Here is a 23,095-nt window from a genome sequence, read left to right as displayed (position 1 = left end):
CAGTTACATAGAAACTAGTAATGAATGAAAATGAGTCAAATTAAGTGTTAAAGGTTAGTACTATTAGTGGAGCAGCAGCACGCACAACCATGTGTGCTTACGGACTGTATCCCTTGCAGACTGTATTGATATATATTGATATATAATGTGGGAACCAGAATATTAATAACAGAAAGAAACAACCCTTTTGTGTGAATGAGTGTAAATGGGGGAGGTTTTTTGGGTTGGTGCACTAATTGTAAGTGTATGTTGTGTTTTTGATGTGGATTGAATACAAAAAACAAAAAAAAAACCAAAAAAAACGATACTGATAATAAAAAAAACCGATACCGGTAATTTCCGATATTACATTTTAACGCATTTATCGGCCGATAATATCGGCAGACCGATATTATCGGACATCTCTATAAATAACATTATTTGATATTTTACGCTAATGTGTTAATAATTTCACACATAAGTCGCTCCTGAGTATAAGTCGCACCCAAACTATGAAAAAAACTGTGACTTATAGTCCTAAAAATACGGTATTCTGTGTTTGGTCTTTATATTTTTGGGTGGATGGATTGAACTGATTTTTTTCCTTCTTTGGTTCATGTACAATTGGGTGGTGTTTGCCATGTTTATAGCTCCAAAGTGTGGTGCAACATGGCTTAACAGCATCATGTGACTAGATCCGTTTTTTTTTCAACCTTTTTTGAGCCAAGGCACATTTTTTGCGTTGAAAAAATGCGGAGGCACACCAGCAGCAGGAATCACTAAAAAAACTAAACTCAGTTGACAGTAAAAAGTCGTCACCGTAGTTTTTGGATATGACTTCAAACCATAACCAACCATGCATCAATATAGCTCTTGTCTCAAAGTAGGTGTACTGTCACATCACACCCTGACTTATTTGGACTTTTTTGCTGTTTTCCTGTGTGTAGTGTTTTACTTCTTGTCTTGCGCTCCTATTTTGGTGGTATTTTCCTGTAGCAGTTTCATGTCTTCCTTTGAGCGTTATTTCCCGCATCTGCTTTGTTTTAGCAATCAAGAATATTTCAGTTGTTTTTATCCTTCTTTGTGGGGACATTGTTGATTGTCATGTCATGTTCGGATGTACATTGTGGACGCCGTCTTTGCTCCACAGTAAGTCTTTGCTGTCGTCCAGCATTCTGTTTTTGTTTACTTTGTAGCCAGTTCAGTTTTAGTTTCGTTCTGCATAGCCTTCCCTAAGCTTCAATGCTTTTTCTTAGGGGCACGAAAAAGCATTAGACACCTTTTTACCTGCACTCTGCCTCCCGCTGTTTCCAACATCTACAAAGCACCTACTGATATGGAAGAGTATAACGTGGTAAGTCTGCCGATCTCCAGACAGAACAGAAACTCAACAACAACACATCATTTGCAGACTATAATTACTGGTTTGCAAAAAATATTTTTAACCCAAATACCGTAATTTCCGGACTATAAGCCGCACCTGACTATAAGCCGCACCAGCTAAATTTAGGGGAAAATACAGATTGCTCCATATATAAGCCGCAGGGTTTTGATGTGTAATTAGCGTAGTATATAGGGGTTCCTGCTACCACGGAGGGGATTGTCGGGACAGAGATGACTGTTTGGGAACGCAAAGCGTCCCATTTATTAACTATAAATCTTTCAATCATTCAATCAAACTTTCACATCTTTGACATGGCGAACAGCATTCGTGCAGAGTACAAATAATACAACGGTGCAAAGTAATACAAAGTGCTCGCCTGTACGTTATCAAAATAACCAGCCTACCGGTATATGAAAAGTCAGTCTTTAATCATTGTGTCATCGTCTTCCTCCTGCGTACTAAAACCACCGAAATCCTCTTCGTCGGTGTCGGAGAAGAACAGGCCGTAAATAAGCCGCACCCTTGTATAAGCCGCAGGGACCAGAACGAGGGGAAAAAGTAGCGGCTTATAGTCCGGAAATTACGGTAGGTGAAATTAGATCATCTCCCCACGGCACACCAGACTGTATCTCACGGCACACTAGTTGAAAAACACTGGACTAGATAACTTGATGGATGGTGCTATAGTGATTTGTGTTTGCCGTCCAAGATGTGTTCTCTACATGCAGGCTTATAATATTGCTAAATATTGGTATCGGCGAGAAAAAACAATGGATGTGAAACAAAAGCCGTCCGTCGACCTGGAAGTTGGATAAAAATATCTCTCTCAGTGAAGATAAATGCACAGAATAATGAGGACAAAGTGGATTCATTCACAGTTTGACCTCTTCTGTGGTCAGACCGCAAGAATTCAGTACTCAGACCCTGATGCACCACCCCACAGTCGGTGGAAGAGTGCCAAGCCGGCGGCGAAGCACAGCCTGGGGTCGCCTCCGGCCGGCATAATGGCTGCCGATTGTCCGCTGGACTTGAAAAGGAAAGGAGATTGGTTGACCTTGGGTCTGATGTGACAGATGTCCTTATTGAGGCCGCAAACATTCCAGCAACGCAGCCTCCCCGTGAACTCTCTCTCAGGACTGTTTCCTGAAGGTGAAAATATCCTGACTCTTCGAGCCTCGGGGGGGTTTGGGGGCGTGGTTTGGCGAGGGCATGCATGACGGAGAAGGCGAGGGGGGCCGCGGCGTGGACGTGCCCCCGTAAGGGCAGCTCTGAGAGTCCGGGTGTTGTCCTGAGCACTCCACGGCGGGGATGTAGCGACTGTCCCACATCCCCGGCCCGCACAGTTTGCACAGGTCGTGGAGGCTGCAGGGGATTCTGGGTAGAAGGCGGAACTGGTAGAGGAGGCTGCGCGCCTGGAGAGGACATGAGCCTTGACGTTAGTGCATGCTAAACAGCTTCTTGCACACGCTCCTAACACCAAGCTATGAAATAACCAGTGGCCTTGTGGAGGGAAAACACAACATTGGCTAAGAAATGATGCAAATGCTGCTAAACAAAAGGAGAACATGAGCGGCATGCTAACGCGATGGCGGCATCCATAAAGATGAGGACGCAGGCAGCGCACATAAATCCTCTTGGTAACAAGGTCAGTGAACGCCTCACCACGGCCTGTGTGGGCTGGGAGGGTGAGAGCAGCGCATGCACATTTAAATGAAGTGTCCTCCGTTTAGATTCCGTTTCATCTTAAAAGTCATTCTGACGGCCTCTTTGTCGTCGCCACGGCAACCTGGCATCCCCTCTTTTAGTGGCCAACCCCAGCAGAGATGTAGCACATTACAACTTAAGCAGAGGTGGGTAGTAACGCGCTACATTTACTCCGGTACATCTACTTGAGTAACTTTTGGGATCAATTGTACTTCTAAGAGTAGTTTTAATGCAACATACTTTTACTTTTACTCGAGTATATTTATAGAGAAGGAACGCTACTTTTACTCCGCTCCATTTATCTACATTCAGCTAGCTACTCGCTACTGATTTTTATCCATCTGTTGATGTTTGTTTTGGTTTGTCAGACAGACCTTCAAAGTAGGATCTACCACATGCCTGCGTTTCACCAATCAAACAGAGCCAGGCGGTCATGTGATTAACAAGCTTAAGCTTACATGAACTCAACATCAAATTTGAGGAAGCACATGGCGGTAAGTAACGTTAGTAGATATTTAGGCTGTCAGCTTCCCTGCTATGAATCACTGTCAAATGTACATCGTGTGGGGACATTTATTAACGCACTGCAGCCTCATAGACAGACAGAGATACACACACACACACACACACACACACACACACACACACACACACACACACACACACACACACACACACACACACACACACACACACACACACACACACACACACACACACACACACACACACACACACACACACACACACACAGAGAAACACCAATCAGAAGTGCACAGTGTGTTCTCAGGTGCAGCCCACACCTATCAGTTTACGGTTTGCGTAAAGGCTAACTTGTTATTTTCCTTTGTAATGTCTGCCTACTGAGCCTATGGTGCTGTTAAGTTATTGTGGCTCAATTTGCCTTAATTTATTTTAATGTTAATGTATTATTATTTAATATATATTATTGTTTTAGTTGCTTAAGAGATATTCCTGGCTCTGAATTTGCTCATTGCTATTTTTATGTTTCTGTGCATTATTTGTTGCCGTCATCGTTAAACAAACAGGTTATTTGAGTAGTTTTTTCACAACATACTTTTTACTTTTACTCAAGTAAATATTTGGGTGACTACTCTTTACTTTTACTTGAGTAATACATCTCTAAAGTAACAGTACTCTTACTAGAGTACAATTTCTGGCTACTCTGCATTCAAGACAATGTTATAAAATAAAATGAGTTTTGTTAGCATGTATAGTTTTGACTCCACATATTTCATTTGTCTTAGCTTGCAGATAGCTTCATTGTTTATTACCCTTCATCAGGGGGTCAGCAACCTGCGGCCCTGGTCCTCTATCATAGATGTGTGAAAATGGAAAAATATATTTTTTGTTTTAATATATTTTCTGTTGGAGACACAAACCTTCCTAATTGTTATAAATCCCACTGTTTGTATTAAACATGATTCACTGATGAGAGGATTTGGCAAGCGCCGTTTTGTCCTACTAATTTCAGCGGTCCTTGAACTCATCGTAGTTTGTTTACATGTATAACTTTCTCCAACGCTGCCACAGAAAGACGTGTTTTATGCCACTCCTTATTTGTCTCAATTTGTCCACCAAACGTTTTATGTTGTGCGTGAATGCACAAAGGTAAGTTTTGTTGATGTTATTGACTTGTTGGAGTGCTAATCAGGCATATTTGGACACTGCATGCAAGCTAATCGATGCTAACACGCTATTTAGGCTAGCTGTATGTACATATTGCATCATTATTCCTCGTTTGTAGCTATATTTGAGCTCATTTAATTTCCTTTACTTTTATCCTCTTTGTATATAATGTATATTTGCATGTCTCATGACACATCATCAGAATCAGAAGTACTTTATTCATCCCAGAGGGGAAATTAAGATGTTAGTAATATTGGCTGCATTTCTGTTTGTGTGCCTTGTTGTTCCAGACCACAGCAAACATTACCCAGCTTGCAAAGATTGTAATAAATCCATTAGAAGAAAGTTTCCTTAAACTTGGACACACACATCTATACCTTTAGTAATTCTAACCCAGTTATTTCCAGAAGTTATCTAACCTGTGAGAAACCTCCGTTTTACTAATGATTTCCAATGTTGCAAAAATGTGTAGAATAAAACATTTAAATACAACATTTCTGTCAACGAAGACTTGCGTCGGCCTTTGATAGTAGGCTAATATAGCTAATATAGACACTTACATGATGTGTTGCCTTCATTATAACACTTATATAAGACTTTTAAAGTCATTTTGATAGTAGGCTAATATAGACACTTACATCATGTGTTGCCTTCATTATAACACTTATATAAGACTTTTAAAGTCATTTTGATAGTAGGCTAATATAGCTAATATAGACACTTACATCATGTGTTGCCTTCATTATAACACTTATATAAGACTTTTAAAGTCATTTTGATAGTAGGCTAATATAGCTAATATAGACACTTACATGATGTGTTGCCTTCATTATAACACTTATATAAGACTTTTAAAGTCATTTTGATAGTAGGCTAATATAGACACTTACATGATGTGTTGCCTTCATTATAACACTTATATAAGACTTTTAAAGTCATTTTGATAGTAGGCTAATAGCTAATATAGACACTTACATCATGTGTTGCCTTCAATATAACACTTATATAAGACTTTTAAAGTCATTTTGATAGTAGGCTAATATAGCTAATATAGACACTTACATGATGTGTTGCCTTCATTATAACACTTATATAAGACTTTTAAAGTCATTTTGATAGTAGGCTAATATAGACACTTACATGATGTGTTGCCTTCATTATAACACTTATATAAGACTTTTAAAGTCATTTTGATAGTAGGCTAATATAGCTAATATAGACACTTACATGATGTGTTGCCTTCATTATAACACTTATATAAGACTTTTAAAGTCATTTTGATAGTAGGCTAATATAGACACTTACATGATGTGTTGCCTTCATTATAACACTTATATAAGACTTTTAAAGTCATTTTGATAGTAGGCTAATATAGCTAATATAGACACTTACATCATGTGTTGCCTTCATTATAACACTTATATAAGACTTTTAAAGTCATTTTGATAGTAGGCTAATATAGCTAATATAGACACTTACATGATGTGTTGCCTTCATTATAACACTTATATAAGACTTTTAAAGTCATTTTGATAGTAGGCTAATATAGACACTTACATGATGTGTTGCCTTCATTATAACACTTATATAAGACTTTTAAAGTCATTTTGATAGTAGGCTAATAGCTAATATAGACACTTACATCATGTGTTGCCTTCAATATAACACTTATATAAGACTTTTAAAGTCATTTTGATAGTAGGCTAATATAGCTAATATAGACACTTACATGATGTGTTGCCTTCATTATAACACTTATATAAGACTTTTAAAGTCATTTTGATAGTAGGCTAATATAGACACTTACATGATGTGTTGCCTTCATTATAACACTTATATAAGACTTTTAAAGTCATTTTGATAGTAGGCTAATATAGCTAATATAGACACTTACATCATGTGTTGCCTTCATTATAACACTTATATAAGACTTTTAAAGTCATTTTGATAGTAGGCTAATATAGCTAATATAGACACTTACATCATGTGTTGCCTTCATTATAACACTTATATAAGACTTTTAAAGTCATTTTGATAGTAGGCTAATATAGCTAATGTAGACTCTTACATCATGTGTTGCCTTCATTATAACACTTATATAAGACTTTTAAAGTCATTTTGATAGTAGGCTAATATAGCTAATATAGACACTTACATGATGTGTTGCCTTCATTATAACACTTATATAAGACTTTTAAAGTCATTTTGATAGTAGGCTAATATAGACACTTACATGATGTGTTGCCTTCATTATAACACTTATATAAGACTTTTAAAGTCATTTTGATAGTAGGCTAATATAGCTAATATAGACACTTACATCATGTGTTGCCTTCATTATAACACTTATATAAGACTTTTAAAGTCATTTTGATAGTAGGCTAATATAGACACTTACATGATGTGTTGCCTTCATTATAACACTTATATAAGACTTTTAAAGTCATTTTGATAGTAGGCTAATATAGACACTTACATCATGTGTTGCCTTCATTATAACACTTATATAAGACTTTTAAAGTCATTTTGATAGTAGGCTAATATAGCTAATATAGACACTTACATGATGTGTTGCCTTCATTATAACACTTATATAAGACTTTTAAAGTCATTTTGATAGTAGGCTAATATGGACACTTACATGATGTGTTGCCTTCATTATAACACTTATATAAGACTTTTAAAGTCATTTTGATAGTAGGCTAATATAGACACTTACATCATGTGTTGCCTTCATTATAACACTTATATAAGACTTTTAAAGTCATTTTGATAGTAGGCTAATATAGCTAATATAGACACTTACATCATGTGTTGCCTTCATTATAACACTTATATAAGACTTTTAAAGTCATTTTGATAGTAGGCTAATATAGACACTTACATGATGTGTTGCCTTCATTATAACACTTATATAAGACTTTTAAAGTCATTTTGATAGTAGGCTAATATAGCTAATATAGACACTTACATCATGTGTTGCCTTCATTATAACACTTATATAAGACTTTTAAAGTCATTTTGATAGTAGGCTAATATAGCTAATATAGACTCTTACATCATGTGTTGCCTTCATTATAACACTTATATAAGACTTTTAAAGTCATTTTGATAGTAGGCTAATATAGCTAATATAGACACTTACATGATGTGTTGCCTTCATTATAACACTTATATAAGACTTTTAAAGTCATTTTGATAGTAGGCTAATATGGACACTTACATGATGTGTTGCCTTCATTATAACACTTATATAAGACTTTTAAAGTCATTTTGATAGTAGGCTAATATAGCTAATATAGACACTTACATCATGTGTTGCCTTCATTATAACACTTATATAAGACTTTTAAAGTCATTTTGATAGTAGGCTAATATAGACACTTACATCATGTGTTGCCTTCATTATAACACTTATATAAGACTTTTAAAGTCATTTTGATAGTAGGCTAATATAGCTAATATAGACACTTACATCATGTGTTGCCTTCATTATAACACTTATATAAGACTTTTAAAGTCATTTTGATAGTAGGCTAATATAGCTAATATAGACTCTTACATCATGTGTTGCCTTCATTATAACACTTATATAAGACTTTTAAAGTCATTTTGATAGTAGGCTAATATAGCTAATATAGACACTTACATGATGTGTTGCCTTCATTATAACACTTATATAAGACTTTTAAAGTCATTTTGATAGTAGGCTAATATGGACACTTACATGATGTGTTGCCTTCATTATAACACTTATATAAGACTTTTAAAGTCATTTTGATAGTAGGCTAATATAGCTAATATAGACACTTACATCATGTGTTGCCTTCATTATAACACTTATATAAGACTTTTAAAGTCATTTTGATAGTAGGCTAATATAGCTAATATAGACACTTACATCATGTGTTGCCTTCATTATAACACTTATATAAGACTTTTAAAGTCATTTTGATAGTAGGCTAATATAGCTAATATAGACACTTACATCATGTGTTGCCTTCATTATAACACTTATATAAGACTTTTAAAGTCATTTTTATAGTAGGCTAATATAGCTAATATAGACACTTACATCATGTGTTGCCTTCATTATAACACTTATATAAGACTTTTAAAGTCATTTTGATAGTAGGCTAATATAGACACTTACATCATGTGTTGCCTTCATTATAACACTTATATAAGACTTTTAAAGTCATTGTGATAGTAGGCTAATATAGCTAATGTAGACTCTTACATCATGTGTTGCCTTCATTATAACACTTATATAAGACTTTTAAAGTCATTTTGATAGTAGGCTAATATAGACACTTACATGATGTGTTGCCTTCATTATAACACTTATATAAGACTTTTAAAGTCATTTTGATAGTAGGCTAATATAGCTAATATAGACACTTACATCATGTGTTGCCTTCATTATAACACTTATATAAGACTTTTAAAGTCATTTTGATAGTAGGCTAATATAGCTAATATAGACACTTACATGATGTGTTGCCTTCATTATAACACTTATATAAGACTTTTAAAGTCATTTTGATAGTAGGCTAATATAGACACTTACATGATGTGTTGCCTTCATTATAACACTTATATAAGACTTTTAAAGTCATTTTGATAGTAGGCTAATATAGCTAATATAGACACTTACATCATGTGTTGCCTTCAATATAACACTTATATAAGACTTTTAAAGTCATTTTGATAGTAGGCTAATATAGCTAATATAGACACTTACATGATGTGTTGCCTTCATTATAACACTTATATAAGACTTTTAAAGTCATTTTGATAGTAGGCTAATATAGACACTTACATGATGTGTTGCCTTCATTATAACACTTATATAAGACTTTTAAAGTCATTTTGATAGTAGGCTAATATAGCTAATATAGACACTTACATCATGTGTTGCCTTCATTATAACACTTATATAAGACTTTTAAAGTCATTTTGATAGTAGGCTAATATAGACACTTACATGATGTGTTGCCTTCATTATAACACTTATATAAGACTTTTAAAGTCATTTTGATAGTAGGCTAATATAGACACTTACATCATGTGTTGCCTTCATTATAACACTTATATAAGACTTTTAAAGTCATTTTGATAGTAGGCTAATATAGCTAATATAGACACTTACATGATGTGTTGCCTTCATTATAACACTTATATAAGACTTTTAAAGTCATTTTGATAGTAGGCTAATATGGACACTTACATGATGTGTTGCCTTCATTATAACACTTATATAAGACTTTTAAAGTCATTTTGATAGTAGGCTAATATAGACACTTACATCATGTGTTGCCTTCATTATAACACTTATATAAGACTTTTAAAGTCATTTTGATAGTAGGCTAATATAGCTAATATAGACACTTACATCATGTGTTGCCTTCATTATAACACTTATATAAGACTTTTAAAGTCATTTTGATAGTAGGCTAATATAGACACTTACATGATGTGTTGCCTTCATTATAACACTTATATAAGACTTTTAAAGTCATTTTGATAGTAGGCTAATATGGACACTTACATGATGTGTTGCCTTCATTATAACACTTATATAAGACTTTTAAAGTCATTTTGATAGTAGGCTAATATAGCTAATATAGACACTTACATCATGTGTTGCCTTCATTATAACACTTATATAAGACTTTTAAAGTCATTTTGATAGTAGGCTAATATAGACACTTACATCATGTGTTGCCTTCATTATAACACTTATATAAGACTTTTAAAGTCATTTTGATAGTAGGCTAATATAGCTAATATAGACACTTACATCATGTGTTGCCTTCATTATAACACTTATATAAGACTTTTAAAGTCATTTTTATAGTAGGCTAATATAGCTAATATAGACACTTACATCATGTGTTGCCTTCATTATAACACTTATATAAGACTTTTAAAGTCATTTTGATAGTAGGCTAATATAGACACTTACATCATGTGTTGCCTTCATTATAACACTTATATAAGACTTTTAAAGTCATTTTGATAGTAGGCTAATATAGCTAATATAGACACTTACATGATGTGTTGCCTTCATTATAACACTTATATAAGACTTTTAAAGTCATTTTGATAGTAGGCTAATATGGACACTTACATGATGTGTTGCCTTCATTATAACACTTATATAAGACTTTTAAAGTCATTTTGATAGTAGGCTAATATAGACACTTACATCATGTGTTGCCTTCATTATAACACTTATATAAGACTTTTAAAGTCATTTTGATAGTAGGCTAATATAGCTAATATAGACACTTACATCATGTGTTGCCTTCATTATAACACTTATATAAGACTTTTAAAGTCATTTAGATAGTAGGCTAATATAGCTAATATAGACACTTACATCATGTGTTGCCTTCATTATAACACTTATATAAGACTTTTAAAGTCATTTTGATAGTAGGCTAATATAGACACTTACATGATGTGTTGCCTTCATTATAACACTTATATAAGACTTTTAAAGTCATTTTGATAGTAGGCTAATATAGCTAATATAGACACTTACATCATGTGTTGCCTTCATTATAACACTTATATAAGACTTTTAAAGTCATTTTGATAGTAGGCTAATATAGCTAATATAGACTCTTACATCATGTGTTGCCTTCATTATAACACTTATATAAGACTTTTAAAGTCATTTTGATAGTAGGCTAATATAGCTAATATAGACACTTACATGATGTGTTGCCTTCATTATAACACTTATATAAGACTTTTAAAGTCATTTTGATAGTAGGCTAATATGGACACTTACATGATGTGTTGCCTTCATTATAACACTTATATAAGACTTTTAAAGTCATTTTGATAGTAGGCTAATATAGCTAATATAGACACTTACATCATGTGTTGCCTTCATTATAACACGTATATAAGACTTTTAAAGTCATTTTGATAGCAGGCTAATATAGACACATCATGTGTTGCCTTCATTATAACACTTATATAAGACTTTTAAAGTCATTTTGATAGTAGGCTAATATAGCTAATATAGACACTTACATCATGTGTTGCCTTCATTATAACACTTATATAAGACTTTTAAAGTCATTTTTATAGTAGGCTAATATAGCTAATATAGACACTTACATCATGTGTTGCCTTCATTATAACACTTATATAAGACTTTTAAAGTCATTTTGATAGTAGGCTAATATAGACACTTACATCATGTGTTGCCTTCATTATAACACTTATATAAGACTTTTAAAGTCATTGTGATAGTAGGCTAATATAGACACTTACATGATGTGTTGCCTTCATTATAACACTTATAAGACTTTTAAAGTCATTTTGATAGTAGGCTAATATAGCTAATGTAGACTCTTACATCATGTGTTGCCTTCATTATAACACTTATATAAGACTTTTAAAGTCATTTTGATAGTAGGCTAATATAGCTAATATAGACACTTACATGATGTGTTGCCTTCATTATAACACTTATATAAGACTTTTAAAGTCATTTTGATAGTAGGCTAATATAGACACTTACATGATGTGTTGCCTTCATTATAACACTTATATAAGACTTTTAAAGTCATTTTGATAGTAGGCTAATATAGCTAATATAGACACTTACATCATGTGTTGCCTTCATTATAACACTTATATAAGACTTTTAAAGTCATTTTGATAGTAGGCTAATATGGACACTTACATGATGTGTTGCCTTCATTATAACACTTATATAAGACTTTTAAAGTCATTTTGATAGTAGGCTAATATAGCTAATATAGACACTTACATGATGTGTTGCCTTCATTATAACACTTATATAAGACTTTTAAAGTCATTTTGATAGTAGGCTAATATAGCTAATATAGACACTTACATCATGTGTTGCCTTCATTATAACACTTATATAAGACTTTTAAAGTCATTTTGATAGTAGGCTAATATAGCTAATATAGACACTTACATCATGTGTTGCCTTCATTATAACACTTATATAAGACTTTTAAAGTCATTTTGATAGTAGGCTAATATAGACACTTACATGATGTGTTGCCTTCATTATAACACTTATATAAGACTTTTAAAGTCATTTTGATAGTAGGCTAATATAGACACTTACATCATGTGTTGCCTTCATTATAACACTTATATAAGACTTTTAAAGTCATTTTGATAGTAGGCTAATATAGCTAATATAGACACTTACATGATGTGTTGCCTTCATTATAACACTTATGTAAGACTTTTAAAGTCATTTTGATAGTAGGCTAATATGGACACTTACATGATGTGTTGCCTTCATTATAACACTTATATAAGACTTTTAAAGTCATTTTGATAGTAGGCTAATATAGACACTTACATCATGTGTTGCCTTCATTATAACACTTATATAAGACTTTTAAAGTCATTTTGATAGTAGGCTAATATAGCTAATATAGACACTTACATCATGTGTTGCCTTCATTATAACACTTATATAAGACTTTTAAAGTCATTTAGATAGTAGGCTAATATAGCTAATATAGACACTTACATCATGTGTTGCCTTCATTATAACACTTATATAAGACTTTTAAAGTCATTTTGATAGTAGGCTAATATAGCTAATATAGACACTTACATCATGTGTTGCCTTCATTATAACACTTATATAAGACTTTTAAAGTCATTTTGATAGTAGGCTAATATAGCTAATATAGACTCTTACATCATGTGTTGCCTTCATTATAACACTTATATAAGACTTTTAAAGTCATTTTGATAGTAGGCTAATATAGACACTTACATGATGTGTTGCCTTCATTATAACACTTATATAAGACTTTTAAAGTCATTTTGATAGTAGGCTAATATAGCTAATATAGACACTTACATCATGTGTTGCCTTCATTATAACACTTATATAAGACTTTTAAAGTCATTTTGATAGTAGGCTAATATAGCTAATATAGACTCTTACATCATGTGTTGCCTTCATTATAACACTTATATAAGACTTTTAAAGTCATTTTGATAGTAGGCTAATATAGCTAATATAGACACTTACATGATGTGTTGCCTTCATTATAACACTTATATAAGACTTTTAAAGTCATTTTGATAGTAGGCTAATATAGCTAATATAGACACTTACATCATGTGTTGCCTTCATTATAACACTTATATAAGACTTTTAAAGTCATTTTGATAGTAGGCTAATATAGACACTTACATCATGTGTTGTCTTCATTATAACACTTATATAAGACTTTTAAAGTCATTTTGATAGTAGGCTAATATAGACACTTACATCATGTGTTGCCTTCATTATAACACTTATATAAGACTTTTAAAGTCATTTTGATAGTAGGCTAATATAGACACTTACATCATGTGTTGCCTTCATTATAACACTTATATAAGACTTTTAAAGTCATTGTGATAGTAGGCTAATATAGACACTTACATGATGTGTTGCCTTCATTATAACACTTATATAAGACTTTTAAAGTCATTTTGATAGTAGGCTAATATAGCTAATATAGACACTTACATCATGTGTTGCCTTCATTATAACACTTATATAAGACTTTTAAAGTCATTTTGATAGTAGGCTAATATAGCTAATATAGACACTTACATCATGTGTTGCCTTCATTATAACACTTATATAAGACTTTTAAAGTCATTTTGATAGTAGGCTAATATAGACACTTACATGATGTGTTGCCTTCATTATAACATTTATATAAGACTTTTAAAGTCATTTTGATAGTAGGCTAATATAGCTAATATAGACACTTACATGATGTGTTGCCTTCATTATAACACTTATAGAAAACTTTTAAAGTCATTTTGATAGTAGGCTAATATAGATAATATAGACACTACCGAGGATGTCGTTGTGGCTTGTACAGCCCTTTGAGACACTTGTGATTTAGGGCTATATAAATAAACATTGATTGATTGATTGATTGACTTACATCATGTGTTGCCTTCATTATAACACTTATATAAGACTTTTAAAGTCATTTTGATAGTAGGCTAATATAGACACTTACATCATGTGTTGCCTTCATTATAACACTTATATAACACTTTTAAAGTCATTTTGATAGTAGGCTAATATAGACACTTACATCATGTGTTGTCCTCATTATAACACTTATAGAAGACTTTTAAAGTCATTTTGATAGTAAGCTAATATAGACACTTACATCATGTGTTGTCTTCATTATAACACTTATATAAGACTTTTAAAGTCATTTTGATAGTAGGCTAATATAGACACTTACATCATGTGTTGTCTTCATTATAACACTTATATAACACTTTTAAAGTCATTTTGATAGTAGGCTAATATAGACACTTACATCATGTGTTGCCTTCATTATAACACTTATATAAGACTTTTAAAGTCATTTTGATAGTAGGCTAATATAGACACTTACATCATGTGTTGCCTTCATTATAACACTTATATAAGACTTTTAAAGTCATTTTGATAGTAGGCTAATATAGCTAATATAGACACTTACATCATGTGTTGCCTTCATTATAACACTTATATAACACTTTTAAAGTCATTTTGATAGTAGGCTAATATAGACACTTACATCATGTGTTGTCCTCATTATAACACTTATAGAAGACTTTTAAAGTCATTTTGATAGTAGGCTAATATAGCTAATATAGACACTTACATCATGTGTTGTCTTCATTATAACACTTATATAAGACTTTTAAAGTAATTTTGATAGTAGGCTAATATAGCTAATATAGACACTTACATCATGTGTTGCCTTCATTATAACACTTATATAAGACTTTTAAAGTCATTTTGATAGTAGGCTAATATAGCTAATATAGACACTTACATCATGTGTTGCCTTCATTATAACACTTATATAAGACTTTTAAAGTCATTTTGATAGTAGGCTAATATAGACACTACCGAGGATGTCGTTGTGGCTTGTACAGCCCTTTGAGACACTTGTGATTTAGGGCTATATAAATAAACATTGATTGATTGATTGATTGACTTACATCATGTGTTGCCTTCATTATAACACTTATATAAGACTTTTAAAGTCATTTTGATAGTAGGCTAATATAGCTAATATAGACACTTACATCATGTGTTTCCTTCATTATAACACTTATATAAGACTTTTAAAGTCATTTTGATAGTAGGCTAATATAGACACTTACATCATGTGTTGTCTTCATTATAACACTTATATAACACTTTTAAAGTCATTTTGATAGTAGGCTAATATAGACACTTACATCATGTGTTGTCCTCATTATAACACTTATAGAAGACTTTTAAAGTCATTTTGATAGTAGGCTAATATAGCTAATATAGACACTTACATCATGTGTTGCCTTCATTATAACACTTATATAAGACTTTTAAAGTAATTTTTATAGTAGGCTAATATAGACACTTACATCATGTGTTGCCTTCATTATAACACTTATATAAGATTTTTAAAGTCATTTTGATAGTAGGCTAATATAGACACTTACATCATGTGTTGCCTTCATTATAACACTTATATAAGACTTTTAATGTCATTTTGATAGTAGGCTAATATAGACACTTACATCATGTGTTGCCTTCATTATAACACTTATAGAAAACTTTTAAAGTCATTTTGATAGTAGGCTAATATAGATAATATAGACACTACCGAGGATGTCGTTGTGGCTTGTACAGCCCTTTGAGACACTTGTGATTTAGGGCTATATAAATAAACATTGATTGATTGATTGATTGACTTACATCATGTGTTGCCTTCATTATAACACTTATATAAGACTTTTAAAGTCATTTTGATAGTAGGCTAATATAGCTAATATAGACACTTACATCATGTGTTGCCTTCATTATAACACTTATATAAGACTTTTAAAGTTATTTTGATAGTAGGCTAATATAGACACTTACATCATGTGTTGTCTTCATTATAACACTTATATAAGACTTTTAAAGTAATTTTGATAGTAGGCTAATATAGACACTTACATCATGTGTTGTCTTCATTATAACACTTATATAAGACTTTTAAAGTCATTTTGATAGTAGGCTAATATGGACACTTACATCATGTGTTGCCTTCATTATAACACTTATAGAAGACTTTTAAATTTTTTGCGGCTCCAGACAGATTTTTGTTTAGTATTTGTGCTCCAATATGGCTCTTTCAACATTTAGGGTTGCTGACCCCCGGTCTAAATGAAGTATTTAACACATTGTACAATAGAAAAAAGGTCATACTCTGTGGGAAGTGTCATATGGGGAAATCAAGACATCGCAAGGGCGAAGTAGTAAGAAATAAATGGTTATTACCTTGCGCAGCACCAGCTCTCCGTTCATGTGCATAGACAAGTTGCTGAAGTGCAGCAGCATTTGGTCGGTCGCCAGCTGCTGATCTGTCACATCCTCGCCGTACAGAACAATGATGGCGATGCACAGGAAGAGGTGGAAGTAATCTGTCTGGAAACACAATTTCATCTTTGAGCAGCGACAAACACTTGGCACGCACATAACTTCTTGTGGTTGGCAGAACAAAGTGCTAAAAATATCCATTTTTAAATGTCCACTGTATCTAACGTTATTCTATTTATATGGACCCATTAGCACAATACTCAGTTTAGTGATGTATTGGTCAAACTTGTGGGTATATCTATATCATTACTATATTCATCATGCCAACATCAGCATCAAGGAGGGTGACTCCCTCATTACAGACAAAATGGAGGTAGCTAGCAGACTTAACATCTTTTTCACCAGCATAGCCGCAACTCTTGTCAACAAGCTGTCCCACCACTCCGGTCGCTTTGGTGTAGAACACATTAAAGCCTTCTACAGAAAGCTAGGAGTATCCAACGATGATTTCAAATTAGAAATGGTCACAGATGATGAGGTGTTTAAAAAATTGAGCGCGCTCCACCCTAACAAGGCCACCGGCCTTGATAATATTCCCTCCAGATTCCTCAGGGACTCTGCCTCCATCATTGCCCCGATCATCACGCACATAATAAACCTATCAATTACACAAGGCCAAGTACCAAAAAAGATTTTAAGATAGCAAGAGTAACTCCCCTCTTTAAAAAAGGAAGCAAATTGGAACTTGGCAACTACCGACCTGTTTCTATTCTCAGTTCCATTTCGAAAGTAATGGAAAAAATAGTTTATGAACAGGTCGATAGTTACCTTGCCACTAATAAACTCATGTACAAATTCCAATCCGGCTTCAGAACTAACCACTCCACTGACACATGCCTTCTCTATCTGAGCGACCACATCAAACATGAGGTGGACGCGGGCAAATACTGCGGCATGGTCATGCTGGACCTTCTGAAGGCCTTTGACACCGTTAACCACGCTATACTGTTGGATAAGCTCAGAGCAATCGGATTTAACAAAACCTCATGGAGCTGGATGTAACAAAAGTTACATCCAAACTCAAAATTGCGCTCTAGCGCCCCCTAGGAATAAAACACAGACAAAACTGCTCCTAGGAAGAAAACAACTGACTGTAACTTCCAGTAAGAATGTCGTAGAGACATGAAACAAAAACCTCTATGTAGGTCTCACTTAGACCTACATTTCATATATTGACAACCCCCAGCAAAAATCAACAGGAAGTTTGCAATTCCCCCTTCAAAACAAAAGTTTTGTAAAAACCGGTCACCTTTTTTCAAACATGATCTCCTCTGAGCGCGTTTGTCGTGTCGGCTTCAAACTAGCACAGGGGAGAGATTGAACCCTTCTGATTAAAAGTTGACGAAAGAGTTTTAATTACTGCTCCGGTTTGGATTTTATGTGCCGTCAAAGTCGGTCCCGTCCATCGCTGCTGGCAGCTTTAATTCTAAATTGCCTTTCAAATGTCTATTCTTGGTGTTGGGTTTTATCAAATACATTTCCCCAAAGAATGCGACTTATACTCCAGTGCGACTTATATGTTTTTTTCCTTCTTTTGTTATGCATTTTCGGTTGGTGCGACTTATACTCCGGAGCGACTTATAATCCGAAAAATACGGTAGGTCATCAAATCTCAGCAAACAACAAGCTGTAATGTCTTACTGAGATCAATCTTCTGATAAGATCAGATATTTTACATTTTGTAAACTAAACAGACAAAACTGCCTGTAACTTCCAGTAGGAATGTCGTAGAGACATGAAACAAAAACCTCTATGTAGGTCTCACTTAGACCTAGATTTCATACACTGACATCCTTCAGCAAAAATCAACAGGAAGTTTGCAATTCCCCCTTCAAAACAAAATTTTTGTAAAAACAGTCACCTTTGCCTCTTTGAGCTGTAATTTGACCCCCTTAACATGCTTCAAAACTCACCAAACTGGACACACACATCAGGACTGGCGAAAATTGTGATCTAATCAAAAAACCAAACCCCAAAACTCAAAATTGCGCTCTAGCGCCCCCTAGGAATAAAACACAGACAAAACTGCTCCTAGGAAGAAAACACAGACAAAACTGCCTGTAACTTCCAGTAAGAATGTCGTATAGACATGAAACAAAAACCTCTATGTGGGTCTCACTTAGAACTACATTTCATATATTGACAACCCCCAGCAAAAATCAACAGGAAGTTTGCAATTCCCCCTTCAAAACAAAAGTTTTGTAAAAACTGGTCACCTTTTTTCAAACATGATCTCCTCTGAGCGCGTTTGTCGTGTCGGCTTCAAACTAGCACAGGGGAGAGATTGAACCCTTCTGATTAAAAGTTGACGAAAGAGGTTTAATTACTGCTCCGGTTTGGATTTTATGAGCCCTCAAAGTCGGTCCCGTCCATCGCTGCTTGCAGCTTTAATTCTAAATTGCCTTTCAAATGTCTATTCTTGGTGTTTGGTTTTATCAAATACATTTCCCCCAAAAATGCGACTTATACTCCAGTGCGACTTACATATGTTTTTTTCCTTCTTTTGTTATGCATTTTCGGCCGGAGCGACTTATACTCTGGAGCGATTTATACTCCGAAAAATACGGTAGGTCATCAAATCTCAGCAACAAGCTGTAATATCTTACTGAGATCATTTAGGACCAAAACCCTTAAAACAAGTAAAACACTAACATAAAATCTGCTTAGTGAGAAGAATGATCTTATCAGACAGAAAATAAGCAAATATCACCCTTATTTGAGATATTTCATCTTACTTAGATTTGAGTTTTTGCAGTGATTAAAGGCCTAACTGAAATGACATTTTTTTATTTAAACGGTGATAGCAGATCCATTCTATGTGTCATACTTGATCATTTTGCGATATTGCCATATTTTTGCTGAAATGATTTAGTATAGAACAACGTCGATAAAGTTCGCAACTTTTGGTCTCTGATAAAAAAAAACCTTGCCCCTACCGGAAGTAGCGTGACGTTGTCAGTTGTTCATTCCCTCATATTTTCCTATTGTTTTCAACGCAGCTAGAGCTATTCGGACCATTACCCCATCAATTTGAGCGAGGATGAAAGATTCGTGGATGAGGAACGTTAGAGTGACGGATTAGAATGCAGTGAAATACATATTTTTTTTCGCTCTGACCGTAACTTAGGTACAAGCTGGCTCATTGGATTCCACACTCTCCTTTTTCTATTGTGGATCACGGATTTGTATTTTAAACCACCTCGGATACTATATCCTCTTGAAAATAAGAGTCAAGAACGCGAAATGGACATTCAGTGCCTTTTATCTCCACGACAATACATCGACGAAGGTCATGCTAATTAGCATGAGCTAACGTGATAGCATCTGTCTCGAATGCAGATAGAAACAAAATAAATAAATCCCTGACTGGAAGGATAGACAGAAGATCAACAATACTATTAAACCATGGACATGTAACTACACGGTTAATAAATCTCAGCCTGGCAAAGCTTAACAATGCTGTTGCTAACGACGCTAAGGCTGACTTAGCAACTTAGCAACCGGACCTCACAGAGTTATGATAAAAACATTAGCGCTCCACCTACGCCAGCCAGCCATCATCTGCCCAGCTCATCAACACCCGTGCTCACCTGCGTTCCAGCGATCGACGAAGGACTTCACCCGATCATCCGTGCGGTGACCGTTAGCATCGGCTAGCGCGTCTGCTATCCAAGTGAGTAATCCTTGTTGTGTTGCTACAGCCAGCCGCTATACACCGACCCCACCTACAACGTTCTTCTTTGCAGTCTCCATTGTTCATTAAACAAATTGCAAAAGATTCACCAACACAGATGTCCAGAATACGGTGGAATTATGAAATGAAAACAGAGCTTTTTTGTATTGTATCCAATGAGGAAGGCATACCTCTGTTCCCCGGGCTACGTCACGCGCATAAGTCATCCTCCGAAGGCTTTTTCAACCGGAAGTGTGGCGGGAAATTTAAAATTGCACTTTATAAGTTAACCCGGCCGTATTGGCATGTGTTGCAATGTTAAGATTTCATCATTGATATATAAACTATCAGACTGCGTGGTCGCTAGTAGTGGCTTTAAATATGATGCGTCCACAAAGGGCGACCTGGACTCTGACCTGGTAGTGCGCCCAGCAGGCCTCCCACATGCGCAGGGCCTCCGTGTCTGGGAATTCCCTCTTGAAGCAGAGGAGGATCCAGCGGTGGCAGAAGAGCAACTGGAGGCCGTCCTCGCCCAGCGTGGTCAGGTGCTGGTGGAAGTCAGGCAGCATGAGGCGCAGCAGCTCCCGCAGGTACATCTGTGGGCGCCCACACAACTTCACCCGTCTTGTCTGGAAAGTCAGCGGTGTGGGGAAAAAGACGTACCAACTGCCTCTCCATGTCCTCGTCGCGCGGCGAGCTGATGAAGATGGTGTTCTCCATGAGGCCCACAAAGCACCAGAAAGTGTCGCTTTCGTCCTGGATCTCGGTGAGGAGCGGGGCCACCAGGTCCGACATGCCTTGGCAGTAACCCAAGTCGGGGTTGGACACGGCGTAGTTGAGCAGGATGCGCCTGAGGGCAGAAATCACACATGTTGTCATGTTCAACATCTGAGCAGACATGTTTAGTACGCGCCTGAAGGAGCGTCGGCAGCTTGGAAACACGAGGCCGTCCTTCATGGAACCACCCAGAATGTTCCGACATGTGTTTGACTTCAAACAACAAGCCCGACTTCCAGTGGTTGTGACTGTATGCCAACTTCTACTGTAATAAGACAGTTATTTCATGTCCTCCCTTTAAGTGCTTCTGGTAGCACTCATGCATCATTAAGCTGGCAAAACCTGGAGGACAATTCTTAAACATTATGAAAGGGGGTCAAGAATATAATAATGATTTGTTTTTCTTTCTCTCTAGTGACTCAAAGAGAAGTGTAGGATACTTCTTGTTGCCTTATTTGTATTTGACTTTATTAAATGTATTTATATTATTAATTGGTGCAGCCGGGCCGGAGCAGGAGGGGATAGAAAGAGAGAAAAAAGGAAGACAGAGGGGACAAGAGGGGGATAAGACATAGAGACAAAAACAACAACAACAAAAACAACAACAATAGAGCAACATCAGCAAATATGATATGTACAAATATGATAGTAAAAGTGATAGCAAAGAAGAAGTTAGTGAAATAAATATTAATAACTAACATTATTACACTACAAATGGATCAATACAAATACCAATAGAAATATCGCTATTGATAATGAATAATAACAATAATTACCTCTATAATCAACAATACAGTTGTTCATATGCAACAATACATATATGTAATGATAACTTGAAATACAAAAGAAAGCAGAAAAATGGAGGGGAAGAAAGAGAAGCCAACTGTTTTAACCTTGTAGATTGTTATAGTAACTATAGGTTAAGCTTTGTCAGTGTGCCGTGTGTTATACCCAGTTTCCCCTAGGGCAACAACGTTAATTTATGTTTGATGAAACGTGATTATGTGCATGAGTGTATGTATGTATATGTACAGTATGTGTATATGTATGTTTGTATAGTGAATGTATATGTACATGTATGTATATATGTATGTTTGTACAGTGAATGTATATGTACAGTATGTATATATGTATGTTTGTACAGTGAATGTATATGTACATGTATGTGTATATGTATGTTTGTATAGTGAATGTATATGTACATGTATGTATATATGTATGTTTGTATAGTGAATGTATATGTACAGTATGTACAGTATGTATGTTTGTATAGTGAATGTACATGTATGTATATATGTATGTTTGTACAGTGAATGTATATGTACATGTATGTATATATGTATGTTTGTACAGTGAATGTACTAAATATGCTATTTTAAATCCTTCTTAGCATGGTGCAGTGCTTGGCTGAGTCAAAGCCAATCAAGCATGAAAGTCATGTGTGGCCCCTGTGGGACTTGCTCACTCACCTCATGATCTCCACGTT

General features: G+C 34.7%; 1 protein-coding gene across 1 annotated transcript in view; it reads right to left on the bottom strand.

The window, feature by feature from the left end:
- Positions 1 to 305: 305 nt before the first annotated feature.
- tbc1d16 (TBC1 domain family, member 16) overlaps positions 306 to 23,095 on the bottom strand; it is a 94,432-nt gene continuing 71,642 nt past the window's right edge. The window contains exons 9-13 of the mRNA XM_062036551.1: positions 23,079 to 23,095; positions 21,496 to 21,682; positions 21,249 to 21,428; positions 17,061 to 17,207; positions 306 to 2,775 (exon numbers count right to left, since the gene is read on the bottom strand). The exon at positions 23,079 to 23,095 is cut by the window's right edge and continues 118 nt beyond it. Coding sequence (XP_061892535.1) covers positions 2,494 to 2,775; positions 17,061 to 17,207; positions 21,249 to 21,428; positions 21,496 to 21,682; positions 23,079 to 23,095 — 813 coding nt within the window. The 3' untranslated portion in view covers positions 306 to 2,493. The remainder of the gene's footprint in view (positions 2,776 to 17,060; positions 17,208 to 21,248; positions 21,429 to 21,495; positions 21,683 to 23,078) is intronic.

Source organism: Entelurus aequoreus, linkage group LG25 (assembly GCF_033978785.1).
Source record: "Entelurus aequoreus isolate RoL-2023_Sb linkage group LG25, RoL_Eaeq_v1.1, whole genome shotgun sequence".
NCBI classification, from domain to species: Eukaryota; Metazoa; Chordata; class Actinopteri; order Syngnathiformes; family Syngnathidae; genus Entelurus; species Entelurus aequoreus.
Note: the sequence above shows the minus strand (reverse complement) of the source record. Positions and strands in the feature narration are given on the sequence as shown.